The following is a 20,561-nucleotide window of genomic DNA, read 5'->3' on the forward strand; positions in this document are numbered from 1 at the left end:
AAGGAAAGAAGCAAGCAATAAACGCCCGTTCAAAAAGAACCAACCTGTGTCTGTGTTGTCGTGAAGAGAGCCACAATAATCCTGTATAATAACCCTAATTACATGATGTGTGTTGCAGGTGGAAGAAAAAGCAAAAGTTATCATCTATGAGATTATATATATTATATGGAATGAAAAGGAGACTAAAAAAAAGTAGGATCAGGTCGATATACAATCACTAAAGCACTGCAGACACATTACAAGTCATATATGGAGCGTTAGAGAAATATCTTCTTCTTTTTTTATTAATTTTTACACATCTGGGCAGATTAAGGGCGAGAGTACAGTACACTGGTTCCCTGTTTTCCCAAAGGTCCGTTTAGCTAAGCAGGGCACAGACCGGACCTGATGGGGAACAGTTCTTAGCAGGAGCAGAGAGGGGAAGTTGCACCGCCCCGGTTCAGGCAGCAGTGCTGGAGCAGATAAAAGCTCAGATAGTGATTGAAAGTGATGGTAAAAGGATTTAGCCTGGGCATTAACTGAGAGAGAGAGAGAGAGAGAGAGAGAGAGAGAGAGAGAGAGAGAGGAGGGTGATATTTTCCATAAAGCCTTTTTTCTCTCTCTTTCTTTCTGCCCTTGAGCATCCCGGGTAAACCCGAGCTTGTAAAGTGGGAAGAGGAGGAGGTGAGGGGGGGAAGAGGGGCGGGCACAAGCCTTTCCTCAAAGTCAATATTTTATACTTTTGATACTCCTTGACGCTGGATTTCAGTCCTCTTTCCCCAGCCGTTTCTAGATCTAGGACACCGATCTACCGGGTGCTGCCATCTACGGTGTGATAAAAAGTATCCGGCAGAAGGCAAAAACAAACAGCGATCCGGGGCAGGCAGATAATGGGAGTACAGTAAGCGCCGCGGCGGGGAACGAGTACAGTGGACGATCTAGGGGATCTTTTTTGCCCCTAAAGGAAGACGTGCAGTACTCCAACGCCGCACAAAGTGCTGACCTGTCTCGCGGATGCATGTTAGAAGTAAGTGCTTTATCTGATTTGATAAAAGACCTCGCAACACGATGCATTTAGCAAAAGCTCTTTGAAGTCTGCACCGAGAAGCTGCTCTGAGTTAGAACAAAATATCCGGACAACTCCACGATAATCAGAGTGGTGAGGGGACTTTCATCCTAATTTACACTATTTCAGACAAACGCATTTACGCATTAGTTTGTGAATATACAATACACATTAAGTGTGAGCTATGCTGCGCGGTGGGGTGCACTACTGTAAAAACTGACACACCCCTAGAACACTGTCAGTGCCGGGAATTCGCTCTGGCGACTTCACTTGTCAACAGAACTAAGTCAGAGTCCACAGGGTTGTGTGGGGTAGGCTGTGCAAAGACCTGGTTCTGTCAGTGTGGGATGACAGTCGGATTATGATCACCAAGTCACGTTGCAGAAAATGCCAAACATATTTATTCAGTTTAACATTTGAATTGTAATTAAATTAAAGGAATAAATCTGGCAATAACTACTTCCAGTGCAGTCTGTTCTGCTTAGAGTTTATTATCACATTAATGACAGTGTGTTGGACAGAGCAAGGATTAGGCCTTAAATCACTCATGAAAATTAAAAAAAATAATAAAGTAGATTTATATTTCTCTTTCCTTTTTGCACATTTTCTTATATTTTAAGAAAATAGTTGATAAGGGCTATTAAATGTCACTTTCAGATTGACATTTCTTGCAGTGTAATTTATAAATTAAAAACATCTATAACCTACTTTCCATCTCCAGCAGTGGAGAGGAGCAGTTACAACTCTGGCACGCACAGGCGGCACCCAGCAGCAGCACGTTTTTTTACGCACAAGGTTAACCACAATGCGGCGCTTTTTAGTGCGTTTTTAACTCCTCGTATTAAATATCGCCTGTTAAAGAAGGATTCAGCCGAACTTGCCCTGCTTGTAACCAACTTGATATGCATTTACAAGTTCTCCTATAGTCTCAAGATGAATGCCCCCCCCCCCACACGCACACACTTTTTGAAGCTACATGAACACCAAATACTACATAATAATTAAGGAGTTAATTATCTGCAACCCGCCTATCCGTATGTAATTTAAAAGTCTGATTTTAACTTTTTTTTTTAAAGAAACATACAATGCAGGATTGTGCAAGTTCTCCAAAATTACATTTACGGTAAAATTAAGGCTGTGTTGAATTGATGGGGATACATTGCTCGTCACACTACCTCCTCACGTCTCTCACATGTGTCCTTATTTCACCCCCAGGACAATCAGAGGAGCTCGGTCAGTACAAAACGTCAAATGGATATACCTGAAGACGCAGTAACTTCAGCTTCATCCTCCACGACCAGCTCCACTTTTTCCCTGCAGGACACCGCTCTCTGAGAAATTACCCCGCGTTAACATCTCCCACCCAACCCCCTGCAACACTATGGTCAAAGTGTATGCTGAGATTAATCTCTGTAACATTATCCGCCTCTCCACCCACCACCCATCTTCCTCAGGGAGCCAGCCGTCAAAACAAGAAAGTGCCCCTCTTTCGGATGTGTGGGGACCGTCAATATCTGTGAAGAGACACTGAGCGAAAGTTACAGCCGACACATCCCGTCATTTAGGGAGTTTATAAGCCTGGGGGCGAGTTGTGTCAACTGACCTGCACCTCTCCTTTCACAGTACAGCAGTATGGCGTTAGGGATGTTCACTATTTCCTTATGATCACCGCTCCATGCGCCTCAATTCTCCTCTGAGCTCCGTGGCCCCCCTCACCCCGTGCCGGACCCCGCTCCAAACACCCCCCAGCCTGCCATGCTCCTCCTAGCCGTGTTTCTGCTGCTGCTTCGCTGCTTGGCCTCAACGCTGGGCCAGTACGAACTGTGCAAGTCCCTGGTGAGCACGGATGAGGGCTCGGTGTGGGAGCAGTACGCGTGCCAGCCGAAAAGCGCGTCCATGAAAGACTACATGCGGATCAAGGTGGATCCACCCGGAATCACTTGTGGAAACCCGCCCGAGAGGTTCTGCACTCTGGTGAGTTGAACTCGGGACTGTACAACATATTTTACACTTTGAATAACAACTTTAAAAAAAGTATAAACTAATGCATATCTGAAAGAGTAAAGAGCGAGCACTGTACAAACACGTGCTCCATTCTTGCAGAGCACCTAGGTTGGTCTTCATTAAACTATAGTTGTATGTGTAAACAGTTGAAAACTATTATTTAGGAAATCAACAAAGTTACAGGGTTATGCAATTAACCTGAATAGTGAAACAGTGAAAAGTAGTGTCAGAAGAAAACAAGGTCGAATTAAAGTGAGCAGGATTCACACTATAAAAGCTATAGGGACCTAAAAGGGATGACATAAGTGCAATGACTTGGCATGGCTTGACCTCCCTCAGAGAGGCCGGAAGGTGTTGTTTACATTAGTATGGACTTGGCAGCCCAAGATCCGGTTTGATTTGCTTCTAGAGGACCTCACATTTCCTCTGGTAAGATGAATATAGCGGGACCTTTTTAGTTCCAAGGACACTAAAGGGTGAGCTGCAGGAAAACTCGTTAAAATGTCTGCACAGCAATATTTAACACACTTTAGCCTGCAGGCTAGTTCCCATTCCGGTTAATGCATGGGTAATAATTTGAAATAAGGGTTATAAAATCATTGTAATCCTAAGAAGACTGCAATTAAACTTCCCCATTGCCTTTTTAGAGGAATGTTTGATGTTTGACTCACAAGATTTGACTCACTGTGTGTGTGCGAGACTGCAAGTTCATTGTCTTAATAATCGCACCGTTGCCTCAGACTGTCCACTCACTGAGTTGGCCGTAGAGAAGGTGGCAGACCTGTCTCAACAGCCTTGAGTCAAGATCTCACAACAAGTGTTTCTGGAGAGTGTTTAAGACCGTCTGCATCACATTACACACTCATGTCATGCCTAGTAATTAGGTGTTTGTATTCTGTGTAACTGGAGATTTGTTACCTGAAGACAGATTTTACAAACAACCCTCCACCCTCCCTTTCTCCCTCCAATCCTCTCAGACTGACAACAGCACTTGGGGTCATTTGACAGGAGCAGGAAAGGATATTGTGCTCATTGGATACCTAATGGTTAATGATTTGTTTAATGTAGAAGGAGCGGAAACCACTGTCGTCTTGAGTAAGCCTCTCAGATGACTTTCTCTTGAGACAGTAGACGGACAAAGGCAAGGGGGGAGACGTGAAGAGTGATGCTCGCTGCCATAACGTATTGACGTCTGCCCCCTAATGGCCCTGGCCTGGAAACTTCTATAACTCTGTTTCTGAGTGAGCAATGATAAAATATTGATGGGTTCCTTAATGGGCTTCCTTACAAGGGTTGGCCAGCATTGCTCCAGCCCAAGGATCCAGAGTGTGCTGCTAAGCCAATGAGAGAGAAAGAGAGGGATAGAGGGCGGTACAGGAAGGAATCTGGTCTTAGTCAGCACTTTTACATCGGACGGGGATATTTACTGTAGAAAGTTCTGGTTCATCTCAAGTCATCTGTGGCTGTATGGTTAGAACCAGCCCCACTAGTGCACTAACTGGGGATTAAGAGAGTCAGGAGGCTGTGAGATGAAAGCTTAAGAAGTCAGGGATGTCTGATCCGAATGTCTACATAATGAGAGAGCAGACAGGGGTTTAATACTATCACAAGGTAATAATTTGACTTTTTGACAATTTACGTCTACCTTATATGCAAAAAAGATTTTCTGGCATGTAATATTGCATATTTTTCTCCATACATCAAACAAAAAAACTCTGCATTTTGGGTTGAGAATCACTACATAGTATCTAATTCTAATAGAGGATGCACTCCAGCAGGGAATCAATGCCATAACACCTTTACACCAACGGCGTACAGGTTGAGGGTTATTGGTATACAGATTATTTAATTTTTTATCTCTTCCTCTTTCCTCCAGATGTGGCAGCTTTACAGAAAAGCCAGTTTTGTATCTAATTGGGGTACATTTACATTCACTCATTCAGCAATCCCACAAGTCAAGTGAAAGTCGGGGCAGTAGAAAAAAAAAGACTGCATTACCACCCATTGCGCAGAGCTGCTCATCCTTAAGACTTGAGATATACTGCGCAAGATGCAAAATACCCCCTCCCCCCTTCCTAAAAACTATGGCGAGGTCACTTTTTAAGGGTTTTGATGTTAAGGCATACTGTAGCTTGTCCTGCTTGCACAGGTTTACAGTAGCTTTTGGTCCCTCCATCTCCATGGGGACGTATTTTTCCACTCTATTTATCTTGTTCCCTGGGAATGCAGCATCCATTCTCCTCAGCCAAAAAGGCCAGCATGTTGGCTTCTTTCAACATGACGGGCTTCCAGCACTTTGACAAAGATGCTACTGTCACTAGTGCAATGTACCCTTTCTTCATAGGTTCTCTGTATGATGTAGCTACTATAGAGTCTTAGCTTGCATTTGAGGATGATGAAGTAAGTAGATTTTAGAGGGGTGAGGCAGTGTGTTGCAGAGGGGGATAGCTAATGATGAGGGAGAGGGAAGATCCAAGCTTAGCTAAGCAGAAAGATGAAATCTGACCACAGTTCCACAGTAGTACACACAATGTCGTTTTAAAAATGCTGCATTCAAAAAGGTCTTGGTGTGCTGTTCTTTGTTATTTTGCTTTTCAGTTTTGAACCAAAACCTTCAATCAGCCACCTCCCTTGGGTCCCATGAGCGGAGAGCAGCCAAATGCAAATGGAATGCATGCATCTCTACAGGAATGTACATGTAAATTGTGCTGTGACACCATCAGGGTTGTGTGAAACGTGTGCACAAGTTGGACGACAGCGCACGGTAGTATGTCTAAGAAAGACAAAAAAAGAACACGCCTTCCTGTTCCACAACACATTTGCCCGTTTTAGAAGGTAGAAATCAGCCAGCTCTAAAAATAGACATGAGAAGAGAGACGAGCCGCGCAGCAGCGGAAGAGGAGCATGGAGGAAAGGGAGGAAGATGGCAGCTGGTAGCGTGGATCAGTGCTTCCCAGACTGGGCCTATGGCCATACTGCATTATCCCTGCCCAGTGTAGACCTGCCAGGCCCGACTGGCCTGCCCTGCCCAGCAGTGGGCCATTGAGACCATGCAAAAGGGCCACGTACACCCAGCAATGGACCATCCCTGATGCACCTCCCTGGGGTTAAAGCTAGCCCAGGTGGCCACTGTCCTAATAATATCCGTAGAACGGAATTTGGGCGCAGCATGAGCAGGTTTGACAGTACAGGGCATAATTAACGACGGGAAACTGGGAGAAAGAAACTGACAGCTAAACAGAGCGACAAAGTGAGTGACTGTACGAACAAGGGAAGTGAGAGAGAGAGTAATGGCATGGCTTGCTTCCCCATTAGGACACAGTTGAAAGTGATCAAAGAGTGTTTAGATGTGTTGGCAGAACGGGAGGATAGTTATAAGTGAGATTTATCCCTGACTGAGGTGATACTAAGAGGGATTGGCCACAGAGGCTTAGACGGACGGAGGTGAATGCAACTAACTGGCTAGTCTCGTCTGTCAGGATCTCAGGACTGATATACCAAACTTGACCATAAGTACGAAAGCTACAGAGCTGGTGTTTCTGGGTTTGTACTTGTGTGAGACATAGACTGGCCACAAGGGAAATTTGCACCTTGTTGGAATTAGTAAGTAATTAAGTTACTAGTTTATTTCTAGAGCACATTTAAACACATCTTAAGCTGACCAAAGTGCTGTACAAAGAGGCACAAAGGTGCTGTATAAAAACATTGAAATGTAAAAATAAAAAGTAGAAACAAAACACACATACGAAAAAACATCCCACCAATAACAAGCAGCGGCAATTTAAAATACAGAATTATAGACACAACAAAATGATTGTTTAGTATGTAAAAAAAGTTTAGAGAGTAAAAAGTTGGATTAAATATATTTAAATACAGAAATGGAGGGAGCACATCTGATAACAAAGGCGTGTCATGAAACGGCAAAAGCTCTGTCACCTTTTGGTTTGAGTCGAGATCGGGGGACAGAGAGGAGAGATTTGTCCTCAGATCTAAGAGACCTCAGGGCTGAGTGCCTTTGAAAAAGATCGTGGAAGGAAATCAACAGGGTCTGAAGCTGGATTCTAAAGTTGATGCTTAGCCAGTGATTAGCCTATATTTGTGTCCCTTATGGTCCCTTATGATTATAGATCGCGATACAATTTTACTTACCACCTCAACTGTAGAGTTTTGTGAAATACAGACAAGTGCAAGGAAGCGCAAGCCTCTTAGCTTTCCAACAAAACTTCAATGCAACAGAATCTCAAAAATACAGACACAGAAAAAAAAAAACTCCCCTGTACATTCTGTTGAATGTTTGGAAAGCTGTAGACTCACACTCTCCGCTACTGTTAAGATTGTTGTTTCCGTGTTCCCAGAATTTCCACCAGGTAAAATGATGGACTATAACTAATACAATCTTCATCTTGGCGAGGAACAGGAGTCTCTCAGGAGATACTTTCTGTGTTTACTCTCAGCCAGACATTTTGAGATGATTTCCCTAACACAGCAATTAAAGGGGAAGTACACTGTTTTTACACATCAAAGTGTGTTTACAGGTCTTGGGGAATACTACTGCATATGTAAATAAGGTGTGCAAAGCCTAAAAAAACAAATCTGGGTGTGGAGTAAGGCTGCAGAATATTTTTTTTTTTTTTTAAATCGTCATTGCAATATCAACTGGCGCAATATACATATCGCAAAAGCCACTTGGAGATTTTTTGTGTTAGTTAAAAGAAAACATCAGTAGAAAACTGCTCTTTATAATAGTACATTTTATAGTGGTGCTTTTTTATGTTCAAATAAACGTTCAATTTGTTTAAAAAAAAAGAATGTTGGTAGCGAGTTCCTTTCATTTGTTTTAAATTCAAAAAGCGACAGGGTGTATTTTAGCAGAATACTAAAAATAGCAGAAATGCAGAACTGAGTAAACTTTAATATGTGTATTTATCGCAAGTAATATCATTATCGCGATATTCAAGAATGTCATCACATGTCACATATTATCCTTTTATTGCGCAGCCCTAGTGTGGAGTTAGAAAAAAGTGAGGTTACCAGACCTCTTTAGCCCGCTCATCATCTTTGCTTGAGGACAGCGGCTCAAGGCTACATTTGTATAACAGATCTGCAGTTCCAGTTTAACTGTAGGTGCTTGTGTTGCATAGTGGGTAATGTAGGCGGCACAATTTAACAGAGAATAACAACGCGTGGAGTAAAATATCTCTGGTTCTGCTGCTAGATTTTTTTATTCCTTTGAAAATATATAACTGTTGGACATGAGAACAACCATGTTATAGGACTTCAATGCTAAATAAGTACAGTTCTCTTCAGGAACCACAGAAAGTATAATATAAAGATCTCTGTTGCACAAGCCATGTAATTTGTCTCAAAGCTTAAAATCCTTTCCCAGCCCGTCTGTCTCCCTTTATCTACATCTCCTCTTTTGTGATTGGTTTAAATTTAATAACAGACATCAGTAAAATAGAATAGCTTTTACGTGAATTCACCTCATCAGTGCACTCAATGACAAAAAGCAACTCTCCAGATGTTTTGTCCTTTCAGTGCACTGTAACTACTGTAAGCATTACCTGAATCCTAAGATAAGTTCCTAACACAACTTGTCTGACTGTAGAGCGGCATGGTGTCCCTGCTCTGTCCTTCTTCTCTCCTCCCCCAGCACAGTCACACATGCCTACAATAAACATTGACTTCACACACACACACACACACACACACACACAACCAACACACACCCACGCAAACACACACACCTAAGACAACTTTACACTTGCCGTCTGTTGTTATGTGAGACATTTTACAGCAGACAAATTATCACTGCTTTGTAGGCAATAAAACTAAAAAAGGATTTTTAATTCTATAGATGTTCTTTACTTAAATACATACATACTGTACTCTTGTATGGGGACATTTTTCAGCAACACTCACACAGACACACACTATCTTCACTCAAGGTAACAAGAACCAGTATGATGGAAAAACCTCCAACAGAATAAAAGATTAACGTTATAAGTGAAAAAGCAATATCCCTTTCTCTTCCCCTCTGTGGCCTTTTTAATAGGAGGGTCATTTCATTCGATGTTTCTCGAAAACAAAATAAATTGTGTTCTCTGAGTGTGTGTCCCTACCTTTATTCCCCCTGCTAGCAATATAACTTAGAAACTTCTAAGGGTGGGGGGCAAAAATGGACATAAAAGCAAGGGGAGAGAGGGAGAAGGGCATGCCGAGCACAAATTTCATCATGCTTTATTTCTTTATAAATGCATAACAGCAGCTTGCTTTCTCTGTAGGCAACCAGTAATGTTTTATCACTGCTGTTTTGTTCAAAACACTGAAATAACTCACTTATTAACTGATGTTTGTGTACGCTTTTTTCAGAGAGCTCACTCACAATCAGTCCTCGCAGCCCTCCGACGAGGAAAACTTTAGCACTTGAGGACTTATACATGATGTTTATAATCACATTGTTATCCCGCAAGTGAAAACAAGACAGTCAGTCCTTGCAAAGGCATCATGGTGGCTGTTGTCGTGGAGACAGGATCCCAGCGAGGATAATTGCTGGAGGGGCTTAGTAGTGTGGGCCACCTGCCGCAGCAGTTGGCAGGGATGTGAGTGTGCATATGCATGTGTGTGTGTGAGAAAGAGAGAGAGAGAGAGAGAGAGTGTTTTCGGGTGTTTGTATCCTGGCATAGATGTAGTGGGCCAGGGCAGAGTAGCAGCAGGAGCCAGAGTGGGATAAGGAGGACAGGACACACAAAGGGCTTAAACATAACCTAGCGCGTAAGTCTCTCATGGGGGATAAAAAAATAAAATAATCTCCCAGCCTATATTACAGTACGTATCACCTCTACTCTAGCTAATCCTAATTGGCTCTGAGAGGTCAGAGCAGACTGATGAACAGCAACATGTAGTTTTTTTGTTTTAAGATTATTTTTTGGGCATATTAGGCCTTAATTTGACAGGACAGATGAAGACATGAAAGGGGCGAGAGAGGGATGACATGCAGCAACGGGCCACAGGCCGGAGTCGAACCCGCTGCGTCGAGGAGTAAACCTCTTTATATGGGCATGTAGCTTTTTGACCCAACGCTCAATGCCAACAAAGACACAACAAGACCTAAAAAGAAATATTAGACTGATCTTTGCTCCTAGATTTCGGCCTTGCCTGCACAAGAACACTCTCTCTCTCAGAAACAGAAATGCCGTCACAAACCCGAATCAGCAGCTGACCTGTATGGAGGCTGTGTTGTATCTAGGACAGTGTGACAGTGCGATCATTTTTAATAGGATTTGTTCTGTAGGTCAAGGGTCATCCCAGGAACAACAGCCTACTAATCCAGTCCCGTGTGTGTAAACGTGTGTCTGGACTGAGGTTGGGGGATGCACTAATAATGGAGGGAACAGAAGCTCCGGGGCCGCTACATTACAGAGCATATTTTGATTAACAGTAGCAAGTAAGAGTACCCTTAATCCAATTCTTATTACCTTTTCCGGTTGCAGTTGTTTATGAATATTGTAGATTATCATCCTAAATGCGTTTGCGCCGACAGCGATTTTTATCAGAGTCAGTGCAAGGGAGATAATTGGGTTATCAGATAGAGGACAATGCTACTATGACGTTCCGGTGAGGAGAGAGATGGATTATCTCCGGATATCAGTATCATATAGCGATACTGTTGTTTCACTGCTGTGTCTTCACATGCATTATGATCCAGTCTAGTGTGTTTTTGTGCTGTACAGCTTCTCTCAGCACCGGCTCAGCGTTTGCTTATGTTTGGAGTTTTCCCACTCTGCGTTGTCACCATAAATCAGATGATTTATAATCTTAGCCTTCCAGGATAGTAACTTTTGCTTTTGTTATTAGACAACTAGAGTAGGTTTGACTGACTGCTCGGTACAGTCCAATGACTTAATTCAAAAGGCTGAACTGCTGCTTCTTTGCAACAGATGTGAAAAAGTGGATGTCTAAAAAGAAGCGACGACACATGATCTGTGCTTGCACAGTATATCGATATTATGCTGTATTGCTTTCACTTTAGAGCTTACATCATACAGTAGAAAGTGCTGTTTAAAGTGATACACAGTCATTTGAGTACTGAACAATCAGCCTTTGCAAGCTTACAAGGCTGCTGAAGAAAGTTTAGTCAGCTTGAATGAAATAAATCATAAATAATTTCACAACTTTCGTCTCAAGTGTAATGCATGACTGTCAAACTTTGTACTACATCCATCAAGGATTCAACTACTAACTATTTACAGCCACCTTTAAAGCCTTCAGTGTTTGATTCTTAGATAGATACATTTTTGTCATTATGCAGTCTAATTCTGCTGTTCTGAACTTAAAGCTGTTGAAGCACTACATTATATTTGTGTTATATCTATTATTGTAATTCATGTGTCGGTGCAACTTCAGTATCTTTAGTCATAGTGATAATTTAAGTACAGCAGGTAAGTTAATGTCATGCCTCACTCTAATAAGAGTAAGGATGGATCTGCTTAAAACATTTCATTCTATATTTGATTATGATTTTCGCCCATTAAGACATATCTTTCTGTAAAAAAAGAAAAAGAAAAAAAGTTTAAAGTTAGATATGGTTTAATAAATATAAAATAAAATAATATGCAGCGTAATTCAGAATTTACCTTCAAAGATGCTCCACAAAATTTCTTTTACACTCTTTTTTATTTCTTTGGCCAAAGTATATATTTCCTATTTATTGTTCTCTATTTATAAATCATAAAAATATTAGAAGATGTTGTTTATTCGGGCTGGGCAATATGACAATATAAAAAATGTCAACTGTATATATTTTTTTATATGGTTTCATTTCAAATAAGTCAAATGTAAGGGTCAGTCGTAAATTCTAATCTCTGATTGGCTGTTTGTGCTCTGTGCATTCATGTGATCAATTATGTGATGATTTAAGAGCTACACTTTAAACTATAGTGCGTTTTGTCTGTCGCACCCATGAATAATTCTAAGTATTGACAACATCATTGTTGGCGCGTCCACATGATACAAGTCTTCCGTGATTGCACCGCACCCCCCACCCCTCCTCCACACAGTTGCCAGTAGTAATTATATTCACTTGAGTTTCTGCGCAGGAAAGTCACCGGACAACTCACTCTTCTGAATGAAGCCATAGTTAGAAATACAGAGAGAGTTGAAGGGAGTCTAACTAGCTTTGTAGCAACTCGTTTGGCAATGGCTTGAATGTTACAGAAGTTTATTAAAATCAAAAAGTTACGCACTAAAGCTTTGAAGGTTACTATTACTCTTTGCTGTAAGTAGGAGTGAGTATCTTTAGAAATGTCCTTTATTCACTATTTTTTTCCTAGGTTGGCTGTTTCGAACATTGAGTGTGATCCGTAAAAAAGCCCAATCGCTCAAAGTCAGTGACACACCAAACTGACTACAAATTTGAAAACATTCATTCTAAAGTTTTATTATTTGAATAGGAGGAAAAGATTAAACTGGTCTGCAAACAAGCTGTTATTCTTTTGTTTATCACATGTAGGTTGAACGTTAAAGCGGCAAATGTTTGATGGCACCGGGGCTTTGTCTGCTTTGCCTTTTACTTCTGCCTGGCATTTGTTCTTTGTCATATACTTACATTAAAACAAATATTGAAGTAAATCTGCTTTATTCTGTAGTTGTTGGAAAAACAATCGCCATTACTGTACCTTAACAAACACAATTTCAAAAAGGGCTGGTCACAGTCTTAGACACTACAATTAGAAGTTGTAATAACACCAGCATCCAAAATAATAAAAGGAACAAAACAAAGAAGAAAGGGGAGGAGGTGGAAGAAAAAAGAAGGCTATTTTAAGACACACTCTGCACTCTATCAAGAGTGTGTTAAGAATGCAGTAACATAAGACTATTGAATTCCCAATATCAGTTGCTTATCAGTTAATACTCAGTTGGTGTAAAAAAAGAGACAAATAGTTGAGTGGAAACTTTACAGGCATCAGTAGCAATTATTAACCTAAATAAGATGGATTGTATGACAAGGATTGCATTCAAAGCAGAAATTTGTTTAGGATTCTTTTTTGAAAAATGTAATAAATCCGTCACTAACAACCATGTAATGGCAATGATGAAAATGACAGCTTTTAGGCTTGGATATATTGTAAGGAAATAAGCCAGTGGTTGTGTCATACAATGAAAAACTGACTAAATATTGAAGAAAAAAATAACTCTGTATCTGTCATGGCAAGTCTTCTGAATGTGATACAATTTAAACAGCGTCAGAGCAGAGTTTTGCAAATTAATAACTGTGAGGATCTCTGGGATTTCTTTGTGTACATATTTGATTTCTGTGGCGATGTGGATGTCAGACAACTGGCTTACAACAGTAAGCTCCATCAATTTTACCGAACTGAAATGTCTGCAAATGTCTCTATATGACGAACTGGCAACTGAGGAATTAGGGATTCTGGAGAAACTTAGCTCAGGGAAGGATTTACAATTTCACAAAAAGTTTGGTGAAAACTCTCAAAGGTCATGGGAGGTATGGGACCTGATATTTTTTGTAACATGGGCTTGTAGGAATCTGAATGAGCTGATTTCTCAGTCGAAAAAAAGGACAATGAGAGGCCGGAGATCTCCGCACAGAGAGTGAAAGGCATTTCTTAGTGCAGGTAGAAAGAGGCTCTGGCTGAGGAGTGTGAGTAATCCCGTTGACTTCTCTGTTCTGTAGAGGGGACGCGGCTTGAAAGTCTTGGCATCACTAGAAGAGGAGGATCAATTCTCTGGAGTTAAAAGTGCAGCAGCACTCTGCTGTCTATGCAAATACAGTGATGATGCACAATCCTCCTGACCTTCACGCTTCCTGTTGTGTTGTTTGGCAAATTTACTTTTAAGCTCTCTGTCCCCCAGTGCCTTGGCAAGGAACTGAAGGCCCTCCTCATTTAGATCACATGAGAGGAACATTTATACTTTACCTGGAAGATGGGGAGAAGAAATTGTAATTCCTTTTCTTAAAGGTGTCCTGCCACACAAAACCGTTTTTACTTGCATTGTTTTGAAATTTGTTAGGTCCATATGTGTTTGTGTTATGTTGGGAATGGGAAAATGAACTGCTACCTCTTTTGTCAGCTCTAGCCAATGAAAAGAAAGAAGAAGAGAAATCAGGCCAATTACAAAAGCTGGTCAGTCTGATGCCACTTTGCCTGAGCTCATTACTATTCATAAGCTCTCCCAGTTGCACTGGGTAAAAGATGCTGATACCCAGGCTCTCATTGGTTAGCTGTTAGCCAATCAGAGGAAGCAGCTAGCTCATTTAATTAATGAGAACTGGCACAAGTCGAGTCTTCCTTCAGGCTTTCTACATAACGCTAGAATGGCTTGAAAAAGGGTAACCAAGGCATTTTTTTTCCTTCAAACAAATGTTACAGAGTCCATGGTAAAATTTCAGACATTACCACAAAGTAATTAAATACGTGTGGCAGGGCACCTTTAAGATATATTTCAGTAATTTATATCAACAACGTTACACTTCAGGTATTGCTCTCGTTCAGCCGGAAATTCCACCGGATGTCACTCTTTTTGGACGTCCGTTTTCAGATGTCCCGTTGCCTTCCACTTTCTTTGTGTTGTAATTTTAAACTCCGGTTGATTTACGAAGACTATGGTTGACTGCTCCTCAGATCTCTGCAGGGTAAATCCAGACACCAAGCCAGACTATCTGTCCAATCTGAGTTTTCTGTTGCACGACTAAAGCAACCTTTGAACGTACACATGTTCCACCAGATGTGGACATGCCAGACCCTCCCCTGCAGTGCTTTGGTGGAGGATATGGCAACGCAAGACTAACGGAACTGTGACTGTAAATAGAGCTAAACATTTTGCTGCAAGACATTTTGTTTTCTTATGAATTGAGACATGTCTTAGCTTCAGTTACATTTAGAAAAAGTTTGTGTAAAACTGGATTACCAAATGATAAAATCAGGCAACTGCCTCAGGGACCCCAAAGGCTCCATGTTCACTGTGTGCCAACTCATTTGTAGTAATTTCATTAATTGCAATTTTTCGGTGGGGAAGTATGCACAATCAAAGCACATTATTAACTGAAATAATAAAAGCACTCGTTACCAGTTGATATATTTTATTTATATAATACTATGTTTGCTAAAATTACAACTAACAACCACAAGAAGCAAAACTGTGGCCAGTTAATCTTCTGGCATTGGTTGGCTTCTGGGCAAAATATAATGAAACTGCCCTGTGTAGTTGGCTGTGTGCTCTGTACCTGATGGGTACTTAAAGGCAACACGACACATACACAATGTCCAAGGAGTGGGAAAGTTAGGAGTGTAGGCCCAAGACAAAGGTAAGCCTTGAGCCTCAACTCCCAACTTTCCCACTCTTTGTACTTTTCCCAAGGGCCTCTTGGTAGGTAGTAGGTTACTCCGTCACTGAGTCTGTGGCTTGTTTAGATACTTGTTTGTACATATTTGACAAATAGACTATTTGTTTAATATTTCAAAATATTCAAATGTTATTCTATATATTATTTTATATACAGTATCCTTATCTAGAGGCTTCTATTATTAGATCTATTCTCAAACCCTGACTGACGTATTACTGCTCTGTCTTTATCTAATTCAGGAGAACCCATACCTGTGCAGTGACGAGTGTGATGCCTCAACCCCAGACTTGGCCCACCCTCCTCAGCTAATGCAGGACAAAGAACGCACAGGTCTCCTCACCTACTGGCAGACAGTCACATGGAGACGCCACCCAGAGCCCCTGCTGGCCAACATCACCATGTCCTGGAACAAGAGTCTGGAGCTCACAGACGACATCCTGATCACCTTTGAGTACGGCCGTCCTACCATCATGGTACTGGATAAGTCCATGGACCACGGACGTTCCTGGCAGCCCTACCAGTTCTACGCTGACGACTGCATGGACACCTTCAAAATGCCACCCAAACGTGTGAGTGACCTCTCACCCGCCAACGTCACGCGGGTCATGTGCACCGAGCAGTACTCGCGCTGGGTCGGCTCCAAGAATGACAAGAATGTGAAGTTTGAGGTGCGGGCGCGCTTTGGTGTGTTTGCAGGACCACGGCTACAGAACATGGACAACCTGTACACTCGCATGGAAAGTATGAAGGGATTGAGGGACTTCTTCACCTTCACCAACCTTAGGATGAGGCTTCTCAGGCCCGCTCTCGGAGGCACTTATGTCCAGAGAGACAACCTGCTCAAGTACTTCTATGCCATCTCCAACATCGAGGTACCTGCCAGGTGAGGGTCAACGTTGACATGACTAGGGATGCATATGTGCACTCCTTTTAACATAACATAATTAATTTGGAATTAATTAATATTAATTATTCGCTGCAATGCGATCTAAAACAGGATTTTCGTTTACATTTTGAATAATTAACAAACACAGGAGCTAATGTAAACTATTTTATTCCGTTGAATGAGAATTATGTTGTGTGAATATCTTGCCGCAGCTATAAGGGTGTGGCAACCAAAGACAGACTGACAATGTCATAAATATGGGACAAATTCTCCCAATGTTACTGCTGCTACGACCCACGTCTACAACCCAACCAATCACAATACAGCATAAAATGATTTAGAATACGCTGGCTGGCAAACCATTATGCAAGTGTCCTTTTTAACAATGTTTAAGAAAACACACACACACACACACACACACACACACACACAAAATGACTAAAACAATAAAGATAAAACAAAAAAGAAATCTGTGGGACTATGGAAGCTACATTTTCAGAACCTAAAAGCAGCGCAGATGGGTGATAGGAAGTGATGACGTGCCTCTGCTCCCTTTTTTATTGACGTTGTAGCGCTACGATTCACCACACATTTAATTCACATGCCTCTAATGTGTAACATTGACATCTGATTGATATCATACAGACACAGACTTTTCAGAGCTTTGAGAGGAACAAACAAAATGCCATTGTAAAGTGTCAGCAGCAGAAATCTCACTGATGAATATATGAAAACATCAGCAGATGACCTATCTGTAGGCTATAGTTAGTACCACTAGATATAAAAGGAGATTGTTTGAACTGACCCTTTAAAGATCTGAAATAATGCTTATTTAGGCTACACATAAAATACAAAATACTACCAGTTTTACCATATTGCCAAGCAATCATAAAACAACCTGCATGATGTTGAATGTCATGTAGAGAAAACCACCTGGTGATGGACAAACCCTCTGGTCTGACACTCAGGCAAACACTCTCGCACACAGCCTCTCTGATCTGAGGGCGTTGAAAATGACCCTATCTCTCCCAACATGAATCCTGGTCTGCCTGTCACTGGCCTGTGAGGACAATGATTAATGACAGAAACATATGGCCTCTGTGGTCCAACGTAAACCACCATCCACATTCTGCCAGCAGAGCCAGGAACCCTTACATGGCAACTTTGTGACAATGAAGGATGCCCGGGCCGTCAACGCCTGCTTACCATCAACAAGCCATCCCTCCTACCTTTCAGAATTATCATTCCAATCAATACGGGAGGCTGACATTTGAATGGTATTTAACATCCGTGTTGGGATGGCCTGGAATGGGAGTAAGGAGGTGGGAATTTGTGTGTGTGTGTGTGAGAGAAAGGGGTGGTGGGTAAGAAAGGGAAAGGGAAAATGAGCGACCGTTTCAGACGGGCGTTAGCTGATGTTGGTGTTTTGTGGGTGTGTGTATGTGCGTGTGGACTTGAGGTAGGGGGGTTGTTTGATGAAGTCCTGAGTGAATGCTGACACAGCACACACGCACACACGTGCACACACACACTCTCCTCTGGCACTGCGGAAAGGGCCTGCAGGTATTGATCACAGCCACTTTCAGGCTCAGCACAGCATCAGAGAGAGAGGGAGAGCTCGGTTCAATACCCTGGGGGTGAAACAGTCCATCACCACGCCAGAACCTCCACTACAACTAGCACATTTAATAATCAACCATGCCTGTTTTGAAAAAAAATTATTTAGTAGTCCACAAGCGCACCACTTCTAAGAATTTACCATCCGTCTCGAATTCCCTGCTGCGCTGCTTTGCTTGAAACACCCCCCTACACTGTAAAATGATCTCTTCATAGAAAACGTTCTTAATTTCTCTCCTCATCCAGAAAGCTGGGCTGATGGCAGCTGGAGATAGCATCAGTATGTGCTGGATCTGGTAACAGAGGACCCAAATTTAGCCCTGTGGAGATGACTGAGGCCAGTCCGTCTTCTGCCCCGGCCACCCACACCTCCCGTAACATAATCACTAATCAATAAGTTATTCTGGGCAGTCAGCAGGAGTATTAGGTGATAGTGCTGGGGGGTATTCAACAGTACAGTACAATCAAAAGTGTCTGATGCTTACGGCTGGGAAATTGATTTTGGGGAGCGAGACGATTAGTCAATGTTCCCTGGACAAAAGGCTAAGCTATTTCATCTCATCTCATCTGGCCTTAGTAACATATTGGGATTTCCAATGCTTAAAATTTGAATAATGAATATTCCACTCTGCTAGTGCTCCGGGGGGGACGGCACACTGAAATAGGTTTTATATGATCAAGACCGAAAGGCAGTGGACCGCAGGTCGCCACAGTAATGAGATATGCTGGTGTTATCGATGGAGAGAGGGTTGTAGTCACTTCCTGGCCGTATTGTATGTCCCCGAGCCTCTAGCTGTGGCTCTCTGGCTGATCGCAGTTAAAAGTAATTATTATTAGTTAACTCTTGTTAATGACCCGAGTTTAGCCTGGACATAGACAGCAAAACAAGCTCTTTTCCCATCCCCCATGAGAAAGTTCTCTCTATGGGGAGTATCTTCTTTTTATTTGACGATGCATTGTCAGAGTGACTGGTCTGGCTTTGAAGAGCTGGTGGAGGTATGCGGAAACCCAGGTACTCAGAGCTAAATAGTGCTACTTTATCAAGTTTGTAAGGCTGTAAATTTAGATTGGTGGACAAGTTAAAAACACACAGCAAACTTGATCAAGTTGCAAGAGGGCAGCCAGAAATGGAGCAAGGATTTTAAAGAGAGGAGGTCATACAGAGGGAAAGGAGGTAAAGTCAAATTAGAAAGAGTCTCTAGAATATTATTACATGATTCAGCATCACTCACTTTGTGTTGCAAAGTTCTCCCAAGGTTAACTGTAATGAGCCACAGTACTGACTACAATTTAAACTCTAAGCCAAGGTGTTTTTGGTTTGAAAGCCTTGGGCTTCATGCTCATTTTACAGGGTATATTCAACCCATAGATGTGGCCATTTCCATATCACAGATGGGCCATGTGAAAGCCATCTCCAACCATCAAAAGATAGAGTAGCAAAGCCTCAACTCTATCATCATTTACATCAGTGAAATCTTATTCCCCGGGACGGTTTACTCATAAATGGAGCTCTCAAATTCCCCCTCATTCCCTATTCCCTCTGTCCCATTTGTCAGCCACCCTGCTGGACTGTGGTGTGGACTATTGTAGTCTGCATTATGGATTAGACGTGGGGTCATGGATTGGGCCTTTTTTAATGAAATAAGCAGCAGGTCGTACAGTGGATCTTTATAATGGAATAAAGGAAAGGCTGTAAGCTCAGGAAGAGCCAACTAAGTGGATTAGGGCCAAGACGGGGAAAGGAAGATGGAGCAGGATGAGGGGGAAGACAAAGTCTGCATCGTTTTTCTCTTGTGGCTGGTAATCGCTGCAGCATCAGGTCTTCTTCTCCCCGACTTCTCAATTTGATTTGATTGGCTGACGGGGGGAAGAATGACATTTAAGAGAAGCCAAGCATGCAGTCCGAGTGTCTCTTACTCCTCGACGTCAGTCGGCTGTGCAAGCAAAGCATAACTTATAGCACCATAGTGGTTGATGTCACCACCACTGATGTTCTATTTAAAACATTTGACCAAAAATTGTGCTTTTACAAATAGTTTGAAGTTTGAGTTTTTTTAAATTATCGTCTCTAATGGGCAAATGCTGAAGAAAGAGGACACTTTTCTAACACAATTGGTAAACAATGATATAGCGAACCAGGGTAGCAGCAAAATAGGGCCCGTATGGATTCATTATACTGTATGTACAGTGGTGCTTGGAGCGAAATGCAAACATGCTGATGTTAAGCAGGTGTAATGTTTAGCATGTTCACCATTTTAGTTTAGTGTAAGTGCAAGCTAATATTTGCTAATTAGCACCAAATTAAAGGGCAAGCTGAGATTGGAATGTTTAGTTTTGGGTATTTGGTCATACACCTTAACATTCCTCAAATAAAACTTTGAACCTGATGATGAAGCTAGAAAAGTTAAGGATTCACCAACTCATCCTGAGAGGAACATGACCGACAAACCGTCTATGACACCTCTACAGCCGGTAGATAAAAAAAAGAAGGAAAAAATGTGGAAAGAGTATTAGTAATATTATCATCACTACTAATACCACTACTACTACTACTACCACTACTACGATCAGTACAAAACAATGCAGTGATTTAGTTCTGGGGTATTTAACCCCCGATTACATTTGATAGGCTCAGTCTTGTC

The 20,561-nt window shown here is 41.9% G+C and overlaps 1 protein-coding gene across 2 annotated transcripts in view; it reads left to right on the forward strand.

Moving 5' to 3' along the window:
* The first annotated feature begins 614 nt into the window (after positions 1-614).
* Positions 615-20,561, forward strand: part of LOC117959851 (netrin-G2) — a 60,599-nt gene continuing 40,652 nt past the window's right edge. For both annotated transcript variants that reach the window (XM_034897225.1, XM_034897226.1), the window contains exons 1-3: positions 615-1,006; positions 2,261-3,019; positions 15,656-16,299. In XM_034897225.1, coding sequence (XP_034753116.1) covers positions 2,801-3,019; positions 15,656-16,299 — 863 coding nt within the window. In that variant the 5' untranslated portion in view covers positions 615-1,006; positions 2,261-2,800. The remainder of the gene's footprint in view (positions 1,007-2,260; positions 3,020-15,655; positions 16,300-20,561) is intronic.

This window comes from Etheostoma cragini, chromosome 16 (assembly GCF_013103735.1).
Source record: "Etheostoma cragini isolate CJK2018 chromosome 16, CSU_Ecrag_1.0, whole genome shotgun sequence".
Lineage (NCBI taxonomy): Eukaryota > Metazoa > Chordata > Actinopteri > Perciformes > Percidae > Etheostoma > Etheostoma cragini.